Source organism: Antedon bifida, chromosome 8 (assembly GCF_963402885.1).
Source record: "Antedon bifida chromosome 8, ecAntBifi1.1, whole genome shotgun sequence".
NCBI classification, from domain to species: domain Eukaryota; kingdom Metazoa; phylum Echinodermata; class Crinoidea; order Comatulida; family Antedonidae; genus Antedon; species Antedon bifida.
In genome coordinates this window covers 8,091,027-8,110,565 of record NC_136233.1, presented here as the reverse complement: position 1 = coordinate 8,110,565, position 19,539 = coordinate 8,091,027, and the positions used below count along the sequence as shown (strand labels likewise).

Below are 19,539 nucleotides of genomic sequence, written 5' to 3'. Positions count from 1 at the left end.
AAAATGCTCACAAAGTGTCATGGTACTTTAACCCCTCAGAGTCCTGTAGGACAACATTGAAATTGTAAAGTTAATTAAAAGATGTTTTTCTATTTTGGGACAGGTACAGTATTTCAGTAGCTATTGAAATATACAATGATTTTTCTTCTAGGAATTCTGGGAACATACAATTGCATTGTGGGAAGATAAAGGTGTTCAGATGTGCTATGACAGATCAAATGAGTATCAACTTATAGATAGCGCAAAGTAGTAAGTATTGCACATTTAGTCAAATTTATGATATAAAATATGCTAGGTCAGATTACCACCAATTCATGTGTCAACTGACATTTGAGATTTTCATTTCTGATTTTAAAATCAATTTAACAATAATCAAATTATTAATGATAAACAAATTTCAAATTGTTTTAAATTCATTTTTTATATAATTTGGGTTTTGTTATACACAAATAAAGATGTACAGCAGCAGTCTTAATTGGAAGGAGTTTTCAATTGGAGGGTTTTTTCACCCAGGGTTCAAATTTCATCAAAATATTCCTTAAGCTGCTGTTGAATTATATGTTTATCATAATTATTTATTTCACTTTGAAGTAAGTTATATTAATTTAACTATATTTGATGAAAATAGTGTCAATGTCATTGTCAGGATGATTACAAATGAATTGTGTTGGAAAATGACATGAATGTAAATCTATATCATCCCCAACTGAATTATTATCTATATTACTACTAAAATGTTAGGAGCAGTAGACATGCTCATTTACATCAGAACTAGGAAATAGCCATGAAAATCATGCAAACAAATAATGTGATAACTGGCACGGCTCTTTTTTATTTTTTTGTATGATAAAAATAATTTTTTAAAAAGCGAAAATAATACCTTATTCCAATACCCATTTATTGATTGAACATACAGTCAATTTACCAACACAAACATTTCTGATATAATTGCATGCTAAAGTTGCATCCGCTAGAGAAAGGTACTGTACTGATGCTTGCTACAATTGAACCAGTTGGTAATACTGTAGTGTACGAATGAGATTTCAAACAGCAAAATGTTGTTACTAAGAAAGTAATAGGCCTTTCCTATGGTAATTGAAACCCTACCACACGCAAATATTTAACAATACATTGTGGGTTTGCCTACATCGGCGACTTCGATGGGAGGGGCGGGTAATGTGAGGTTATACTTTGTATTGCATAAACAATGGGACAGTATCTGAAATCTTTCAAATAGAATGCAAGTCAATACAGTATTTGTAAGTAGATTTCAATGTTTTTTTTGGGGTCTAAAGACAGTGTAAAACTAGTTCAGAATGGAAAAGTAGTGCGAATAGCTTATTTTCCATTGAGTGATCGATCATTCATGAGCTCTTATTGACATTTTTGAACATCACAAATATTTAGATAAAAAAATTGCTATGCTATGTTTTCGCGCCTTATGGTAAACGTGTATATAAGTATTGTGATCTACTGAAAACACAAATTTCTAGTTTGTTGCGTACTGTGTAATGTACAGTACAGTAATAATGTGAATATAAACCCATAAAAAATGATGCAGTATGATTGTTCATTTGGTAGGTATAGTTATTAATGTAGAATGTATGCCTTGGGCATAGGGAATTAGTAATGCAGGTTATTGCATGGTATTAGATCACTCCTAGTACTCGGCTATCTTTACTAGATTCTCGGAAATCACATGCTGTGCTGGTCTAGGGTTAGCCTAGGCCTTCCAGCTTCATTTGGACAGGTGAATGGTTACCTTCTGTACTGCACTCATCCCTGTACCAGGAGGAGTAGATAGTTTCTTAAAGCTTAGATAGAGATTAACAATCTTTATCCATGTTGATTATTAAATGGTTAGTATCCAAAGCAAAGTATAGACTACGTATAAACAAACTAAAATTTCAGTATAAAATCTTCTTTATACAGTACTATTTGTTTTCATGAAAAATTATTTTAAAATAATATTGTCTCATTTGAAGCTAGAAATAGCTTATTATCATTGCGATAATATTTGGTAATAAGTTGCATATTTTAAAAGTATTTTGCAAATTAATAGTAATTTTAATATCCAGTATAAAACAAATTATAACATACTACTAATGAATGAACATAATTTTAATAATTTGGTTATAAAGATCAATATTATATTTCTTCTATTACCATTTCATCAAATTATTCTCGATGTTTCTAGGCATTTTGTTGAAATGCAATTTTCTAATTATTTCTTCATAACCATGACTACAGTGATAGAGCTGTAATTTAGATGGACATTTATCACTAAACATTTGTTTATTCTGCTACTAGACTACAGTATCTGATACCAAATTGCATACATATTGTATACAACCTACTCTATTGTATTATGTGGCCTGAATTCTATAGAAACAATAGCAAGATTTCATATTATTTATACATTATCACACAGAAATCCGTTGAATTTTTCCAACAATATATTATTACTAGTATTAATTTTAGTGTGTTGAAAATCTGTTTTCCTTTATGGATCATGATTTATTAATATTAAGTTTTTTTTTTTTTTTGGTAGGCAAGGACTTTGAATTAAGAAAAAGAATAAATATACATTATAAATTCTATCGGTATAATATATTCTAACCTGGTAGTATACTGAATATTATACATTACAGTACGTGAGAATATAAATATTTACAAGCACTTTTTTAAAAAATGCATTACTTCAAAAACATTCAACCAGTCATTTCATGTCTTGAATGAAAAAAAAGCAGCCCCCAACTGGGATTCAAAAAACCTTGGAACCTTCTGCTTGATATGCAGATATCCTAAACCATTAGACCACTAGAGCTTTCATAGTAATAGCATTAATATAAAACACTACTGTTTGTATTTACAGTATTAGCAAAAATAATCAGTAAAAAAATTGTGTAGACTCACTTTGACAATATGCTTAGTTATGTAAGTTTGCTGGTAAACAGCAGTAAACACACAAATATCATACCACGACTAAAAGCCTAGCCTAGCTAGGCTTTGAGTGTACTGTAGGTCCGCTGGTAAACAGCGGTAAACATACAAATATCATACCACGACTAAAAGCCTAGCCTAGCTAGGCTTTGTGTGTACTGTAGGTCTGCTGGTAAACAGCGGTAAACATACAAATATCATACCACGACTAAAAGCCTAGCTAGTCAAATTTTGTTATTAAGCCAAATGAATAGGTCTTTAGCCAAAATATAATGGTAAAAACATTTTAGTCAATTTATCCATGTAGTTGTAAAGAGAGAGCCAGGCCTATACACTGTTCCCTGTAGTTGTAAAGATAGAGCCAGGCCTACACTGTTCCCTGTAGTTGTAAAGAGAGAGCCAGGCCTAAATCACTGTTATGATTTAAACAAATAATAATTTCCATTGTATTTTATACCAACAAATTGTTTTTAATCATACAGTTTATTGATCAGTGTAAATTTTAAAATCTCATTAAACGCTATGTTATTTTTGTTCTTGACGCTTGGCTGGTCATGTGTGGCTGACCACGCGAAAATCGTGTCCTAAGACAGTAGTACAGTAGCGGCGGTCTTGGCCTACAAAATTATGTATGCGTCGTCGTATGCTAAAAATATTGAGGAAAACGAACACACGTATGGTTGTTGAATGTACATATTTTAATATAGGCCACATCACCCTTTACATTCCTCGCCATTATGGCCACGCCGAAGCGTTTCCGTCGTGAGGGGAAATTGCCATCCAGATTTTACACCAACAACACATAAGCCGGCAGCCGGCCCTGCTGTATATAGTCCCGCATTTAATGCATGTGTGTGTGTGTGTTTAGCTAATTCCCTGTTAGACTACCATTTCCCGAATGTTGTTTTGTTTACGCTCTGTATGCACGAGGAAAGTTTATTAAGAAGGGTAAAATATGAAACTACTTTAAATAGGCAGCGTCTAAAATGCATAACGCATAAATATTTGGTTTCGATAAGATTAAGACATCGTTCATCGAAAAGACTATATTGATTCTTTTTAATCTAAAATACACCCCTATCGAAAAATAGCCAATCCTGGTAAATAGCTGTACGTCGGATGTCATTTTGTGCAGCGCACAGCACGTGATAGTCTGGGTAGACTTCATCATCCATGTTTTGTGTAATGTCTGTTTCTCAGTGCAGTCTACCTCTGCTAACTCCATCATATTGAAATAAACAAGACAAAATGGAGCTTGAATTAAACGTTTTCGCCCATGCCAACTTGGCGATTGACCAGTGCGAGCCCCAGGGTATTTATAATTTTTTTTAATACAATTTGTGACCTTAAATTAGATTTACAAAAATGTAGGGATAACAGTCTATAAACAGCATAATAATTTTACTATGGTGACCTATGACCTGTTGCCTGCTTACCATTTGTGGGTAGTTACCGAGTAGTGTAAATGCTATTAATAGATTACTGTTCTATTTTTGGTTGTATACACTATTTGCTATCTTACTTTTAAATGTCATGTCATCAGCTAGTCCTATAAATAGAATGTTATTGAATATGTTGGACTTGGCCAACCAGTATGACCTATGACATTTTGCATGCTTTATTGAGTTGTCACATGCATGCTGAATATTTCTGTATGTAGTAGTATTATTGAAAATGCTTTAGGACCAGTCGACCTTCCCATTAACTGTTCTGAATGCATTCAGTAAAACCCTCAATTACAGTACATACTGCACAGGCCTGCTGCTGTTCGTAATTCAAAATATTCGTAAAATTGAGGTTACAATACATAGATTTAACCTATATACACCATATCCCATAAGGCCTAAAAACAGCAGTGTAATAATAAATTGAGAATTTGTTAAATGGGGTTTGTAATTGAGGGTTTTTACTGGAAATGAGAATGTTTGTAAATGAGAAGTAAAATTAAGAAGAAAACCCATAGAACAAACCTTTTTCAATACCTGGTTGTTCCTACCAAATGTCTACATAGTATTTATAGACTTAATAAGAAAGTAAGGGTCATATCAGCTATTAGGCTTGTCGATCGATCCAATACCATCAAGCAAGTGTCATACTTGAAAATATAATTATTTTATTTCAATAACTAATATTGTGTAACTTTCAACATAAGTTGAAAAACTTGATTGGACAAAATGTAGCAATGACATCCTTAAACACTGATAGAATGTTTGTAATGAGAAATGTCTAAATATGAGAAGGTTGATCACCAAAAATGCTAATAGAATTCTCTAAATATAGTTCTTGATATAATGAAGAGATATGACAGATACTATAAGCCCATTTTTAGTATTAATTACCTTTCCCAGCAGAACACAAAATAAGAGAAATTGTAACAAAATCGTATGCTATCTCAGGTAAATTTAGTAAGATTTGTTATAATAGGACTATACAGTAAGTTGTCACTGTCCATATGTTCACCTAACCTCTTTCCCATTTCTCCCCCTCCCCCTCCCAATAATAATTTAATATAATTTTGACTCATAATAATATTTCTTGTCATTAATATTATCCAGCATGACAGAAAGGTCTTTAGAAAGAGTGAATTTATCGATAAGGGTACAGAGCGAGGGTGTGGTATGTAGACAACTCTTGCAGACTATAGATTAGACAACCCTGTTCTCTGTAACAACACATTTAAATGTGTAGTCCTGTGGGTGGGGAAATTGAAGTCCCTAGATATATTATGATAGCTTTAATCCATATATTTTTTCAAGGTAAGCTTTTCTCTGAGGGATTTTGACAATTCCTGAAAGCTTATCAGCAACCATTCAAACTAAATTAAATTGTATATTATCATGTTTGATTAATTCAGGGCTGTATATATTTACATTACATTTCAATTTTAACAAATGTTATCAGTTAAACCCCAAAACTATTTTAAAAATGGTATTGTTTGTACTGTAAATCAGTACTATGCAATGTTAACTTAAGACCATTGTACTGTAGAAGGAACAGCAGTTGTGTTAATTTAATATTTAGGCAAGCAATAGGTAAGGATTGTGGGGATAATGATATGATAAAGACAGGTTAATATAATGCAAACAGACGTAGATCATGCATTATTTTGAAGAGCCTAATAATATAATATTTAAAATGGGTCAGCAGGTCATAGCACAGAGACAATGCTAAGCTTTGATATTACAGTTTAAACTAGGCTTGAATTACTATTGCATTGAATAGGCTAGTCTAAATTTGTATAAAGCTTATAAATTAGTTTAGATTTGTTTTGTACCAGTTGACAGTAACACTATTGACGCATCATGCTATAAATAGCTCCTGCGCTAAATTTAGACAAAACAGGAAGACACCCAGCCTTGCTGGGTCACCTTGTACAAAGGGATTTCATTCAGGTCATTATCGTTAACAAGCATTTAATGAAAAGACAAAGGCAAGGTGGATTAGTTCTAGGTTCCAATGATTTTCGAGCACCTGAGTCATGCTTACACATTTCAATTTGCTGTGCTAATTATTTCATTACCATACTGTAGAGAATTAAGGTGTATAATTCTACGATTCAAGAAAATATTTTAAACCTCAGTATGGACATTTTTAAAATTTTTATTTTCATTTTTTTTACCTATGAATACTTGTACAGTATTCATAGACTGGTTCTAGGCCAGCTTTATTCTGCTCTAAACTTGCTTCCCATGAACATCATAAATTTATAATTGAATATGCTTGTTCACAGTTTTGACACATCACAAAAAGGGAAACAAAAAAAAACTAAACTCTTTTATCATGGCCGCCAAAATGCTTTGATGTTGCCACTTATCGAATACATGGCCTAAACTTATTTTATAATATTTTGATAAACTATAATAATAATAATAATTCATCATAAAAAGCACAATCTTGTCGGGCACATGCAAGAGGCATAGGCCTAAACAGATTTAATTGTTCTACTATTCAGGTAATTACTTGATTACCGTATTGTATAAACACAGGATTTTCTTGTCTGATACAATGTTTTATTTATTTTTATTTATTTCTGTCTTTATTGTGACGACAGTTTTGTAGAACAAAATCAAACGTACACTAGATTTGAACTCGTCACTTTGACGAGTTAGTTGTCTGCACCACAAACGCCACATGCACGTCATATGTTGGAATATTGCACACAGAAAAAGATTATATGGCATTATGACCTGAACTGAAGAATTTTGTGTCTAAGTATACAGTACACACTGTATACTGTATCTACACTCACGCTAAGGTCCAATTTTCTTTTGCAAAATTTACGAAAGGTCGCCAATTTTTTTCCGCAAGATTGAAAATTCTTTAGCAAATTTTAAAAACCATGAAAATGGCTACATTTTTTGGTAGATACATAAAATAAATATATAGGTTGTTGTCTTGTATTGTTTTTATCTTTATTCATTCAAAATTTGTGATTCAAATACAAATAAAACATGACTGCATAAAATATGTCTGTCTACTGCAGCCTCACCGGCCTGACGCGATACCAGTCGCCACGGCCATAGCTTATAGGAGGCCTATTCAATGGTTGACTATGCCGTGCAGCCGAGTCATGTATGATCGACGTCAGGGCTCTATCAATTATCAGCATATGCAGCCTGCCTGGATAAAGTTTTTTTATCACAAACAATATAAAATAATAAATAGTTTTCGTTTGTGTTTTATATGCTTTTTATTCACTCGTGAAAACATCGTAACACACACCACAAACAAACTACAACGTTGGAATGTCCATGCAGCCAATATGCAACATGTTTGTTATTGCGCGATATTTTCATCTATAATACACGTCCACATGCACAGTTTGTTAATTTTTGTCGTAATTACAATTACTGCGCATGTCTATTCATAAAATAAATTCTCCTTAGTCGGGCGCGTGTACATTCAGATAACGCAATTTACAACTACTCGCTTGTACAATTAATAAGCCTCCTTACAGAAAAAAATCTACTACAGGTGGTATGAAAAACAAAAATCAATTGGAAAAACCATTTTTCTACGCTTTGTACGAGGTGTGCGCACAAGTGTGTGCGCAAAACGCAAACAATTTATACAATTTTTGAAATGCTCAAAATGACCTGAAATGTACGCGAAATTGATTAGAAATTAATTTAGCGCATTTTGAAATTTCAAATATGCGTACTCGTGTAATTTTGTGCGTAGCACGCAATTTTTATCATTATAAAGTTAAAGTTTCATTGAAAAATAAAATTTCCTAAAACTATACATAAGATTACATTAGAGATATACAAAATTCTGGGAATGAAATAAGAATAAGATAGGAAAAACAAATTTTAAAAATGCCTTATTTTTTTTACCATTTTCAGCACTTTTGTGCAATTAATATGCGCATTTTGTTATCTTTAACCTGCTCGTATAGCGTTATTTTAAGTCGGAATGGACTCAAATTTGGTGAATGTACTAACGATTGTGAGTAGAATGGGATTTGTACAAAACATTCGTAATTCTTGCGTTTTTTAAGTATTTCGCATGCAAATGGCCTAATTCATGCTGTAATCAAAACGTTATTTTGAGCTTTTTAAATTGTTAACGCGCCAGTCCTTCACATATGAAAAATCCAGGAGAGCAATTCATTGCTCTCCTGGAATACTGAGGAGAGCAATTTGCTCTCCTAGTACAGTACATGGTGCAAAATGTGGACTAGCTAGGCCTAGGCTGGGCCCGGGAGGAGAGCAATTAGTTGCTCTCCTCGAAGCAAGTTTAGGAGAGCGGAGGAGAGCAATCGCTCTCACTCTCCTTAAAACTGATGGACTGACGCGCGATTTTATGCATATGACCTTGTGTGCGCGTATGTTTTTATCCTTGACCTGAACTTATTTATAGTGAATTTGATTGATAATATATGAATACGAGTTATAGAGATATGCCTGATATGTGATTTCACAAAATGGCGTATAAATGACGTCACGGATGAGTGATCACGCTGAAAAGCTTTAGATTAAGATAAATTATTTGAAAAAAAATCTATCTCATACCAAAATGCAAGAACAGGGGCCAGATTTATCAAATTTGCTTAACAAAAATTTGTCTTAACTTTGCCTTAAATCCTTGATTTCGGATTTATTAATTACACTATGCAAAAATATTTGCTTAATTTTGTCTTAAATCTAATACAAACACCACCCTGCTGTAAGATGACAAATTTCATCTTATCTCATTTCTGCAACAGAAAAATTATTTTTCGACAACGCAAGCGTGCTACTAGTCTGAGACATTGCAAGTTTGGAAAGACTATCCGCAGTATCATGGACTTTAATAAAGATATCAATCTTCAGTAAGATAGCCTAGAAATTAGATGAGCAAAACGAATATTTCGAGATGCATTAGGTGTGACCCATTTGACTACCCAAAAGCTACTTTTATAAAACTGATAAAAAAGAAAATTTTTTTGCTAAAGACGGTGTGATAAATATGCATTTAAAATTTGAAAATGCGCAAAAGTAATTTCTAATCAACTTTCTACGCGTTTCATGTCATTTTAAGCATGTAAAATTCCCATACGCATGCAAACCTTTACATGTGAGGTTCGCACGTAACATTAAAGCATAATTGTTTTGCATAAATTATGTATTTCCATCATTTTCTAACAAATTTTAAACCATTTCGACTTAAAATAATGTCATATGAGCACGTCGAATTAGACAATTAGCGCGCGTTTTTTATGAAAAAAGTTGTCAAAATTATGTCTTTTTTTACACAGTCATGGTTTCTAAAATAAACGGTGAAATTTATTTTTATTACATACAGTCGACCTTCTCATTTACGTACCCCTTGGTCTGAGAGGCGTTCGTAAATGAGAAGGTTCGGGAAAAAAGCGCCCTCTATTAAAATCAGTTGTAAAAACATGTCCAAACAAATGCCCTATGTAAAACTTACTGTGCATTAGTACAGTAAAAGAACAAACAGTATTAAAAATACAGTATAAAACAATTAAATTTAACATGTAAATTAACAACTTAAGTGCCAAAAAGATTGATATTTCTGCTTTTTGTTATGTTACACACATTCTCTGTACCAAAATTCCATCGTTTACTTTTTATTATTGCATTTTGATACAAACTGTAATTTACGAACTTGTTCTTGAAGTAATAATATCAAATCCGTTGTGGACCGCAAGTATTTACATTTTTAGGCTACTATGTACTGTATGTGTGGTGTGGACAGCAAGTAAAATGGAATTCCCAGAAAAAATGGCTACGCGACGACTGACAACAAAGTTTTAAAATATTAATAAATTAGGGTCAAGTGTTTTTTTATATGGTAAAAACATGCACAAACCAAACTAAATTTATAGTATGGTCATCGTATCTAGCCTTTTTGCAGTTCGCGATCAACCTTTGGTTTTTTTCAAAACATGTGCAGGGTGCTCTCCATGCACTCCAGCAGTGGGGATGATGATCTCCTGACCACTAGCTTAGGCCTAGACTAAACGGCCTAGGCCTAGCTAAACGGCCTAGACAACTTTTAAACTAGAAATAAATCGTGGATCGTTTTTAATAAGCTTTGCTTTAGTTATGAAGTAATTGTTTTGGGATAGTTTAATAAATTAAGAAGATAATAAATTCGTAGGTATGTAAAAGTTTTATTATATTACTGATGACGTCATCGTTCGAACGGCGTTCGTAAAATAGAAGGTTCGTAATTGAGAAGTATGTAAATGAGAAGGTCGACTGTATTCTAGAAGGTGACCTCGACTAGCGAAGCGTGAACGTTTTACAGCAATAATTGAAATCAATCATACGTACATAATAAGAACCCTTTCTATCTTTAGATTACTGACTTTTTTTATCTTCATCAAATAATACAAAATGTATATTAATTAACATAATAAAAAACAGTAAAATATACGTTTAAAATTCATAATAACAGCTTCAAAGTCATGGTAAAATTCATATCTTCAAATTCCAAGTCAACAACACCGAGTTGATAGCTAGACTACTATATCGCTAGCTCACTACTAGCCGCATAGACACGCATCTACGATCTTTGTTATGTTGGTGGTCATCAACCCTAGATTTACAAAACTTTGGGCAATATGACGTCATGCAGCAAGCACATGGTTTTTCTCATCAGCTCTCGCTGCGAATTTGAGGAATTGTTTCTGTTGACTTTTTCCAGGGCATACAAAAACGATCGTTTTGATGCAGTTTATTTATTTTGTGTAAAGTTTATACTGTTCATTAGATACACATAGTAATTATATCGGTGATGATTACATACAGTACATAGGCTATGCTACGGTAAAATTAATTGAAAATAAATGTAATTTCTTAACGCATGATTTTATTTTTCTTTCTGCACAACGTACAAATTCAGAGAGCCTGGCTGTGTGAGTCGCGGCACCACAGCAGATCATGTGTTTACTATCACTGAACAGCAAACAACGCACTATGGCTGGCCGGCTGTTTGCCACATTGTCAATTTGTTTATAATAAATAATTTTGTATTGAATATGCTTTTATCAACTAAAATGAGATGTGAAAAATATGAATACAAAAGCCGAATAAAAAAAATGATCGTAGAGGTCAATCACATGGTTCAATTAACAGTGGAAGAGTACAGTGTAGTATTGAAATGGGGTAATGTTTTTGTGGAAAAAACAACATCCTAAAGTATCTTTTTTTTTTAGATATAAACTGTTATAATATACTCATACTGAATTATCAAAATTATTATTTTTGAAATTCTGATTTCACATGAACCTTGCCTATGTCAAATACGTGATAATAAAATATGGACACCCCTCAAGTGGATCGTACCATTTACCATACGTTGTTGTTTATAGTGTACATCACACGAGAGACAAATGTCGGAAAATAATTTGTACTTTGTTGGTTTCTCGTAGAATATTCAATTCAATTCAACAGCTTATTAAGTGGTCTAATAAATGAAGAATTTATAAAGCAAGTATTCAATTCAAGCTAAATATGTTATGTAGAAATATACGAGAATAATTTTAAACATTTTACATTATGCTCTAATAATTACCGTGCACTCTCTCCAAGCGGCAGGAGTCAAGTCTCACTTTACTAAATACTAGGCCTATTAAAGTAAAGTACTTGTAACAAACCTAACATTGTTAAATGGTTTTATTATATTAAACATCCAAAGAGCCCCAAAAAATGACATGGTATGCCTTTGAAATAAATAACAACAATAGAATCAATTACTGACATTTCAGGCAGTACGATTTTTTAATCAACATGGTGTCCTGAAATACCCTGAAAACGCTATGTTATTTTTTATATTTACGCTTGGCTGGTCATGACTGAACGAACGAAAATCGTCTATTATAAGCTTGGTTACAGTGTTAATCACCGTCATGTGACACCCACCGCTGAATTGTTGATTGACATTTGCTATTTCTAAAATAAATTATTATCACCGACAACGGCCTAGTTTTTCACGTGGAACACGAAAGACAATTATATCGGGATAAACTGCTAGCCGGAAATCCCAGCTCGATAAAACCGCTCATGCATGGATTGTGACCTTAATGTATTACTCGAGGATAGCGAAGCTCGTGAATATTGCTAGCAATACTCGAACAATGCTATGTCAACACTCGTTCAAAACATGCGAGGAATGTCAAAAGTCTTCTGACCAGTACTGTACTGGACACAAAATAGAGAACACACTGACAACATTTCAGTTTATAATGGCATAATATTTTTTCTGTGCATATTTTATGAAACCGGCTTAACGTACGTGTGCGTCACGTTTGTGATGCGTATAACTAACTCGTCAAAGTGACGAGTTCAAGTCTAGTTTTTTTTCTTTCTGTAAATGTTGTGTCTTGCAAACATAACATTTTGTAACTTTCTTAACATATCGTCATTCACATGAAATTGTATATCATGCACTAACCTTGTGATGAAAAGAAATAGCAAGTTTCACAGAAAGTTTAAAAATTTACGATAAATCTAGTTGATTACATTACTACTTTAGTGCTAAGAGAAAGTCTTTGGTTGCCAATATTATTTTGTGATTATATTTATAATTTTTTTCAGGAGCAAACAACACTTTTTATTTAGATTAAGCATTCTTGTACAGTATGTAGTACACAACTGCTGTTTTCTCTAATTGCGGTATTGGCAGTGGAAAACATAATCAAAGCAGAGTGAAGTGTGTTGTTGTACTGATCTTATTCTCAAGTTGATGATCTAATCCAAATATAGTAACAACACATCCTTCTAGTTTCTAAAAATAATAGTAACGAAAGGTGTAATGAATATCTGCAAAAAAAGATATACTTTATAAAATAAGAGTGTCAAACCTCCAAAGCTAATTCACATGATGCTATATTTAGAATAATTACAGAGTATATGTCTTAAATTTGATTTTATGTTCTTGTTACGGCAAATTTATTTTATAATACATTACCATCTAATTGTTCAAGATTATTACTTTTTCAAGAAGTCTCATTATTTTAAAAAAAAATTTACAGTTTTGTAAAAATTGTTTCTTTGCAATAATTTTGAATGCAATCATAATACGGTTCTTATAATATCAAAGTCAAATGTTTTGCAATACTGTACTGTGTATTATGGAAGTCCACCACAAAATGAATACTTGCCCTTACCAAATTAAGGTCGCCATAGTTGACCAGGCGACTGTTTCAGCCCTACTTATTTCTCCATGTGTCAATCTAGTTTGTGTCTCAAAAGATATCAAACCACTGATTCTGACAGTTAAATCAATCAAATATTTCATCTTTTTAACTTTTCATAGTGGTCAACGTTCCTTTTTTATTGTTGTACAGCTCCCTGGCAACAACATTTAATTTACTGCGGTAAATGAAAAATTAAGAATAATAAAAAAAGACTTTGAATAGGCCATTGCACAGTTTTAATAAATAATAATAAAAAAAATATTGTTTTCACTTATAAAAAAACAAAATTAACAATTAAATTCAACCGAAAACTCATTGACTTCCAGTCAATTTGACTATTTTTTGCTTTGAATTACAGTTATGGTATATTAAGAAAAACATTAAACATTTTTTTTCAGGGAGGACATAGTCCAAGAGCATTAGTTCATAAGTATAGGCAGACCCGGAAATTTCTGGTAACAAGCTAATTTTTTCAGGAAAGGTCGAGAACTATGATTGGAACATCATACTAAAAGTCCTGAAAAATCCTCCTTGTGCTCTCCGAGAAATCCAAGATGGCGTCCAAAATGGCTGCCATTTTAAATTGGTCTATAACTTTGTAACCGCTTGTCGTAGAGTATCGATTTTGGTGTCAAATAGTTCACAATATATACATTCCTATTTGCTCTAACAGAAAATTTTGTCAAAAAATGGCCGCTACTACAGTTTCTGGCAGTTTGACCTTTGACCTGGTATTATCATATCTCGGTAATGGCTTGTCATAGAGAATTAAGATTAGGCCCAAATTGTTCAGAACATGCATATTTTTATTTGGTGTAATGAAATATTTTATCCCAAAATGACCGGAAGTGAGGTTATTGACCTCTTATTGACCTATTCATATCTCTTTACCGTATCTCAAGAAATATTTGTCGTAGAGCATTACTTTTGGTGTCATATTGTTTGGAACATATACATTTCTATTTAGTCTAATACAACAGTTTGCCCTCAAATGCTCGGAAGTAAGTTAATTTATTGAAAACTTAAAAAATCAAAGAGCTACATAGGCAGAGGATATGAATACTGTAGAAAAAATCTGAATCAAAGTTTTAACTCTGCCTTAAAACATGTTTTGGGCATAGCACATCATCAGGTAAAGTGAATTGTTACAAAAAGAAAATATAAAGTCAATAAATTACAAAGAATAACTGTCAGTGGCTAATCAAAGTTGGTTAAGTAAACAAAAGACAATTGGCAAATACCTATGTACACAGCACATATCCGACCATTTATATGCAATTTTGAGTTGCGTGCAAACGCGACTCTATTGCTCACTATGTCGGTCGGTAAACACTAACTCATATTCATATTTTGTCGTTATTTTGACACTGGATATTAATACTTGTAGGCATATATAAATGTTTTTAAACATTTTTCAACATTTTTTAACTTTTTCAGCAATTTCGGTCGGTTGGTCAGTCGGTAAACACTAACTCATATTCATATTTTGTCGTTATTTTGACACTGGATATTAATACTTGTAGGCATATATAAATGTTTTTAAACATTTTTCAACATTTTTTAACTTTTTCAGCAATTTCGGTTGGTTGGTCAGTCGGTAAACACTAACTCATATTCATATTTTTTCGTTATTTTGACACTGGATATTAATACTTGTAGGCAAATATAAATGTTTTTAAACATTTTTCAACATTTTTTAACTTTTTCAGCAATTTCGGTCGGTTGGTCAGTCGGTAAACACTAACTCATATTCATATTTTTTCGTTATTTTGACACTGGATATTAATACTTGTAGGCAAATATAAATGTTTTTACAAATTTTTTTACATTTTCAGCAATTTCGGTTATTCGGTCAGTTGGTAAACACTAACTCATATTCATATTTTTTCGTTATTTTGACATTGGATATTATTTAATACTTGGAGGAAATGTTTTTAAAAATGTAAACATTTTTAAACATTTTCATCAATTTCGGTCAGTTGGTCGGTCGGTCGGTCAGTAAACAATAACTCAAATTTACGCACGCGACTGCAGCCATGTATATGGCCTTGTTGACTTTGTAAAAATAATGCATTTTGAAACATTTCTTGCTTTAAATGTTCGTTGTATGGCTTATTTATGATAAAAAGAGAATATACCCTAGGTATTTCACGTCAAACGCTCTTTACTCGGCATGCATAGACTTTCTTTTCCAGATTCAGATTTTATTTGGTCCTTGCTGAAATCTATGAAAAATAGATTGGAATACCCGGGCAATGATCCCGGTACCTCTCACATGCTAAGTGAGAGCTCTACCATTTGAGCTAGTCCCCCAGTTACATATTTAACTGTTTAAAGATGAAAAAAGTATCACCATATGCCCTATATATGATTTATTAAATATTGAAAATATGCAAAATAAGGGTCTTTAAATCACTTCAACATTGATCAGCAGCATTCTGTTACAGTCATTCATCATCTGATGTTGCATCTTCAACATCTTGGTGTTTGTTGCTTCTTTCACATCATTATCATCATGTTCATCTGTATGGGTGTTGTTGCATGTTTGCCCAAAAGTTATGACGTTATGAGGTTAGAGAACATTCAATAGTGCATTCTCTTTTAAAACAAGGAATGGCCTGGTTTCATGTTTCAAAATGCATTATTTTTACAAATAAAATGGTCTTTAACATTAGGTTTTTGACAATCCGGAGTATAATATATGCCATGTACATAGTGTTCCCTGCCAATTGAGCATTTCCATGCGAAATGTATATGACCTGAACATTTCATTCTCACACTCACAGTATCATAAAGTCTATACGTTTCCTAAATTACATAAAATTTCTACTTTTCTGAGCAAAAATAATTATCATAATTTCTATAATAAATAATAAAAATAACGACGTGATTTCAACAAAAGCACTAATTCGCGTATGTACTGTAATGCGAGTTACAGACGAATAACGCATTTAAAATGTATTCATGACATCTACATATAGGTGACATTTTGTAGCAATAACTTTTCAACCATAACTAGTATGAGAATTTCAATTAACGTGTCCCATGATATTCTTTGTTCTATCGAAGTTAAATAAATGATTATTTTGGTTTTTTCTTGTATAGTTCATACCCTTATTACAGTAAAATTTACCCTCAAGGTTATTGTTGAAAATAACAAAACACTCTTCAACTACCCAATAAAATGTTGCGGAATAACCCATTTTTTTTGTTTACTTAACCAACTTTGATTAGCCAATGACAGTTATTCTTTGTAAGTTATTGACTTGATATTTTCTTTTTGTAACCTTACCTGATGATGTGCTATGCCCAAAACATGTTTTAAGGCAGAGTTAAAACATTGATTTAGATTTTTTCTACAGTATTCATATCCTCTGCCTATGTAGCTCTTTGATTTTTTAAGTTTTCAATAAATTAACTTACTTCCGAGCATTTGAGGGCAAACTGTTGTATTAGACTAAATAGAAATGTATATGTTCCAAACAATATGACACCAAAAGTAATGCTCTACGACAAATATTTCTTGAGATACGGTAAAGAGATATGAATAGGTCAATAAGAGGTCAATAACCTCACTTCCGGTCATTTTGGGATAAAATATTTCATTACACCAAATAAAAATATGCATGTTCTGAACAATTTGGGCCTAATCTTAATTCTCTATGACAAGCCATTACCGAGATATGATAAGACTAGGTCAAAGGTCAAACTGCCAGAAACTGTAGTAGTAGCCATTTTTTGACAAAATTTTCTGTTAGAGTAAATAGGAATGTATATATTGTGAACTATTTGACACCAAAATCGATACTCTACGACAAGCGGTTACAAAGTTATAGACCAATTTAAAATGGCAGCCATTTTGGACGCCATCTTGGATTTCTCGGAGAGCACAAGGAGGATTTTTCAGGACTTTTAATATGATGTTCCGATCATAGTTCTCGACCTTTCCTGAAAAAATTAGCTTGTTACCAGAAATTTCCGGGTCAAACCCTAATGCTCTTGGACTAACAATATATCTTTAAATAATCTTCATGTGATAATTATTTTTCTGTTATTTTGTCAATAAAGTCTATAAATACATTCTAAATTTTGAAAGGTGTTCAGAGACCCCTCCAATGCACCCTGGCAATTATGGTACTAGGAGTACAGTAGGAGTGCAGTACTGTATACCATATATTTCGGTGTATAAGTCGCACTTTTGGAATGCAAATTTAACCTCTAAATTAGGGGTGCGTCTTATACACCGAACATAAATGCCTCACCACACAGATTGTACATATCGACACCTCGTTGGCTAGGCCTGGGCTTTTTAAGGTAAGGCCTAGTACTAAGGGTAGACCTAGCTACAGTGTACTAACGTAACAGCAACCTGCTTCTGCCTAGTTTTCCCAAGGCATTTTAGTGTCATGTTGTACTAAATATGATGAAAAGATTTTCATACATGTAATTATCATACAGATAGAATTATAATTTTTCTTCTATAAATAGATATTGGTTTAATATTTATATTTATGTTAGAGAGAAAGAGAATGTTTTTGCTATAATTAATCATTTCTATATTCTATTTTGGATTTAGATTGATTTATCAGACCACTCATTAGATCATAAGGTCTCTTTTATCTTACTTGCAGGAAAAAGAAAATAAATTATAAATTTGTGTTCCTGTCAAACTTGTGTATTAAGAAGACCATTAGTAAAAACAATATGATTGAAAAAGTTTCCCTAAATTTTTTTTATAAAATTTAAGTCAATTTCTGAAAATTATTGACTGTAGTGTGGCAGCTTTATTGGCTCAAAGTTTAAAGGTCAATTTACACATGAGTGGTAATGGTAAGCGGAAATCTGCATGTTTTGTCCCATCAGCAAGAGGAATTTGCGGCCGGTGTGGTGGAAACTAGATGGTTGTAGGCATCAAGGCTGTATGTTGTAGGAACTGTTAACCTGGACTAGACAAATTATGACTGACTGAGCAGCTAGCCTACGCCAGCCATACAGTAGACCTGGTTAGCGGGCCAGTATTTAATACTCAGTCATCGACATTTGTTGGCTAATAACGTCCCAAATGTATCTTTTCTTTACACTATCCTTATACAATCAGTCACATCGTTTATTTTTCAATAATGAAACTACGCTAGGCCTACTAGTACTAAGACACTCGTATTTATTGACATCTTGGACTTGACGGACGCACGCATGCTGTTGATATATGATGTCACATCAATCATGTGGTTGATTGGACAGAATCCAAAATTACTGCGCAGTATTTTGACAAAATAGAATCTGACTTTTAAGTTTTAGTTCTCAAAAAATCAAAATGTTGATATTAAAAGAATTTTATGATCATTTGAAGTCTTGTATATTTTCTACCATCATGCTCTGCGGATGACTGAGTAGTGTGTACGCGTAGCTTTTGCAGGCTCCACTCCCAGTAGCGAGTTTCGGTCGTGCTAACATAAACAGGTAACGGGAAGATTCGGCCCTGAGACGAAAAAGACAAAATTGTCAATAAAATACGGATTGTTAAACACCTTTAAAAACTTGATAAATACCCAAAAAAATGAATATGAATTTGGTCTAAAGTGAGACGTTTCGGCCCACAAAGTGGGATGTTTCGGCCCAAAAGTGGGCCGAATCGTCCCACCAAAAGTGGGCCGAATAGTCCCGGGCCGAATCGTCTCAGGGCCGAATCGTCCCTGAACCACATAAACAATGTATTCTACATTTACATGCACTAGAGGTAGATTTTGTTTAATTGTATTTACCGCATAACACAATACACAAATGTATTTCTTTTCTTGCCTAAACTTTTCTGCCGTCCGAAAATCAAAAACTTTCTCCATAATTTTCAATGAAAAAAAAAAAAAAAATAAATAAATAAATAAATACTATGTAAACTTGTTTATTTTATCAATTAAATATTTGATAGAAAAAATAAGGTACCGTAG

The 19,539-nt window shown here is 32.7% G+C and overlaps 1 protein-coding gene across 1 annotated transcript in view; it reads left to right on the top strand.

Annotated features, from left to right (window-relative positions):
* Positions 1-19,539, top strand: part of LOC144850223 (guanine nucleotide-binding protein G(s) subunit alpha-like) — a 56,296-nt gene that overhangs the window by 9,715 nt on the left and 27,042 nt on the right. Inside the window, exon 5 of the mRNA XM_078707459.1 lies at positions 152-249. Coding sequence (XP_078563585.1) covers positions 152-249 — 98 coding nt within the window. The remainder of the gene's footprint in view (positions 1-151; positions 250-19,539) is intronic.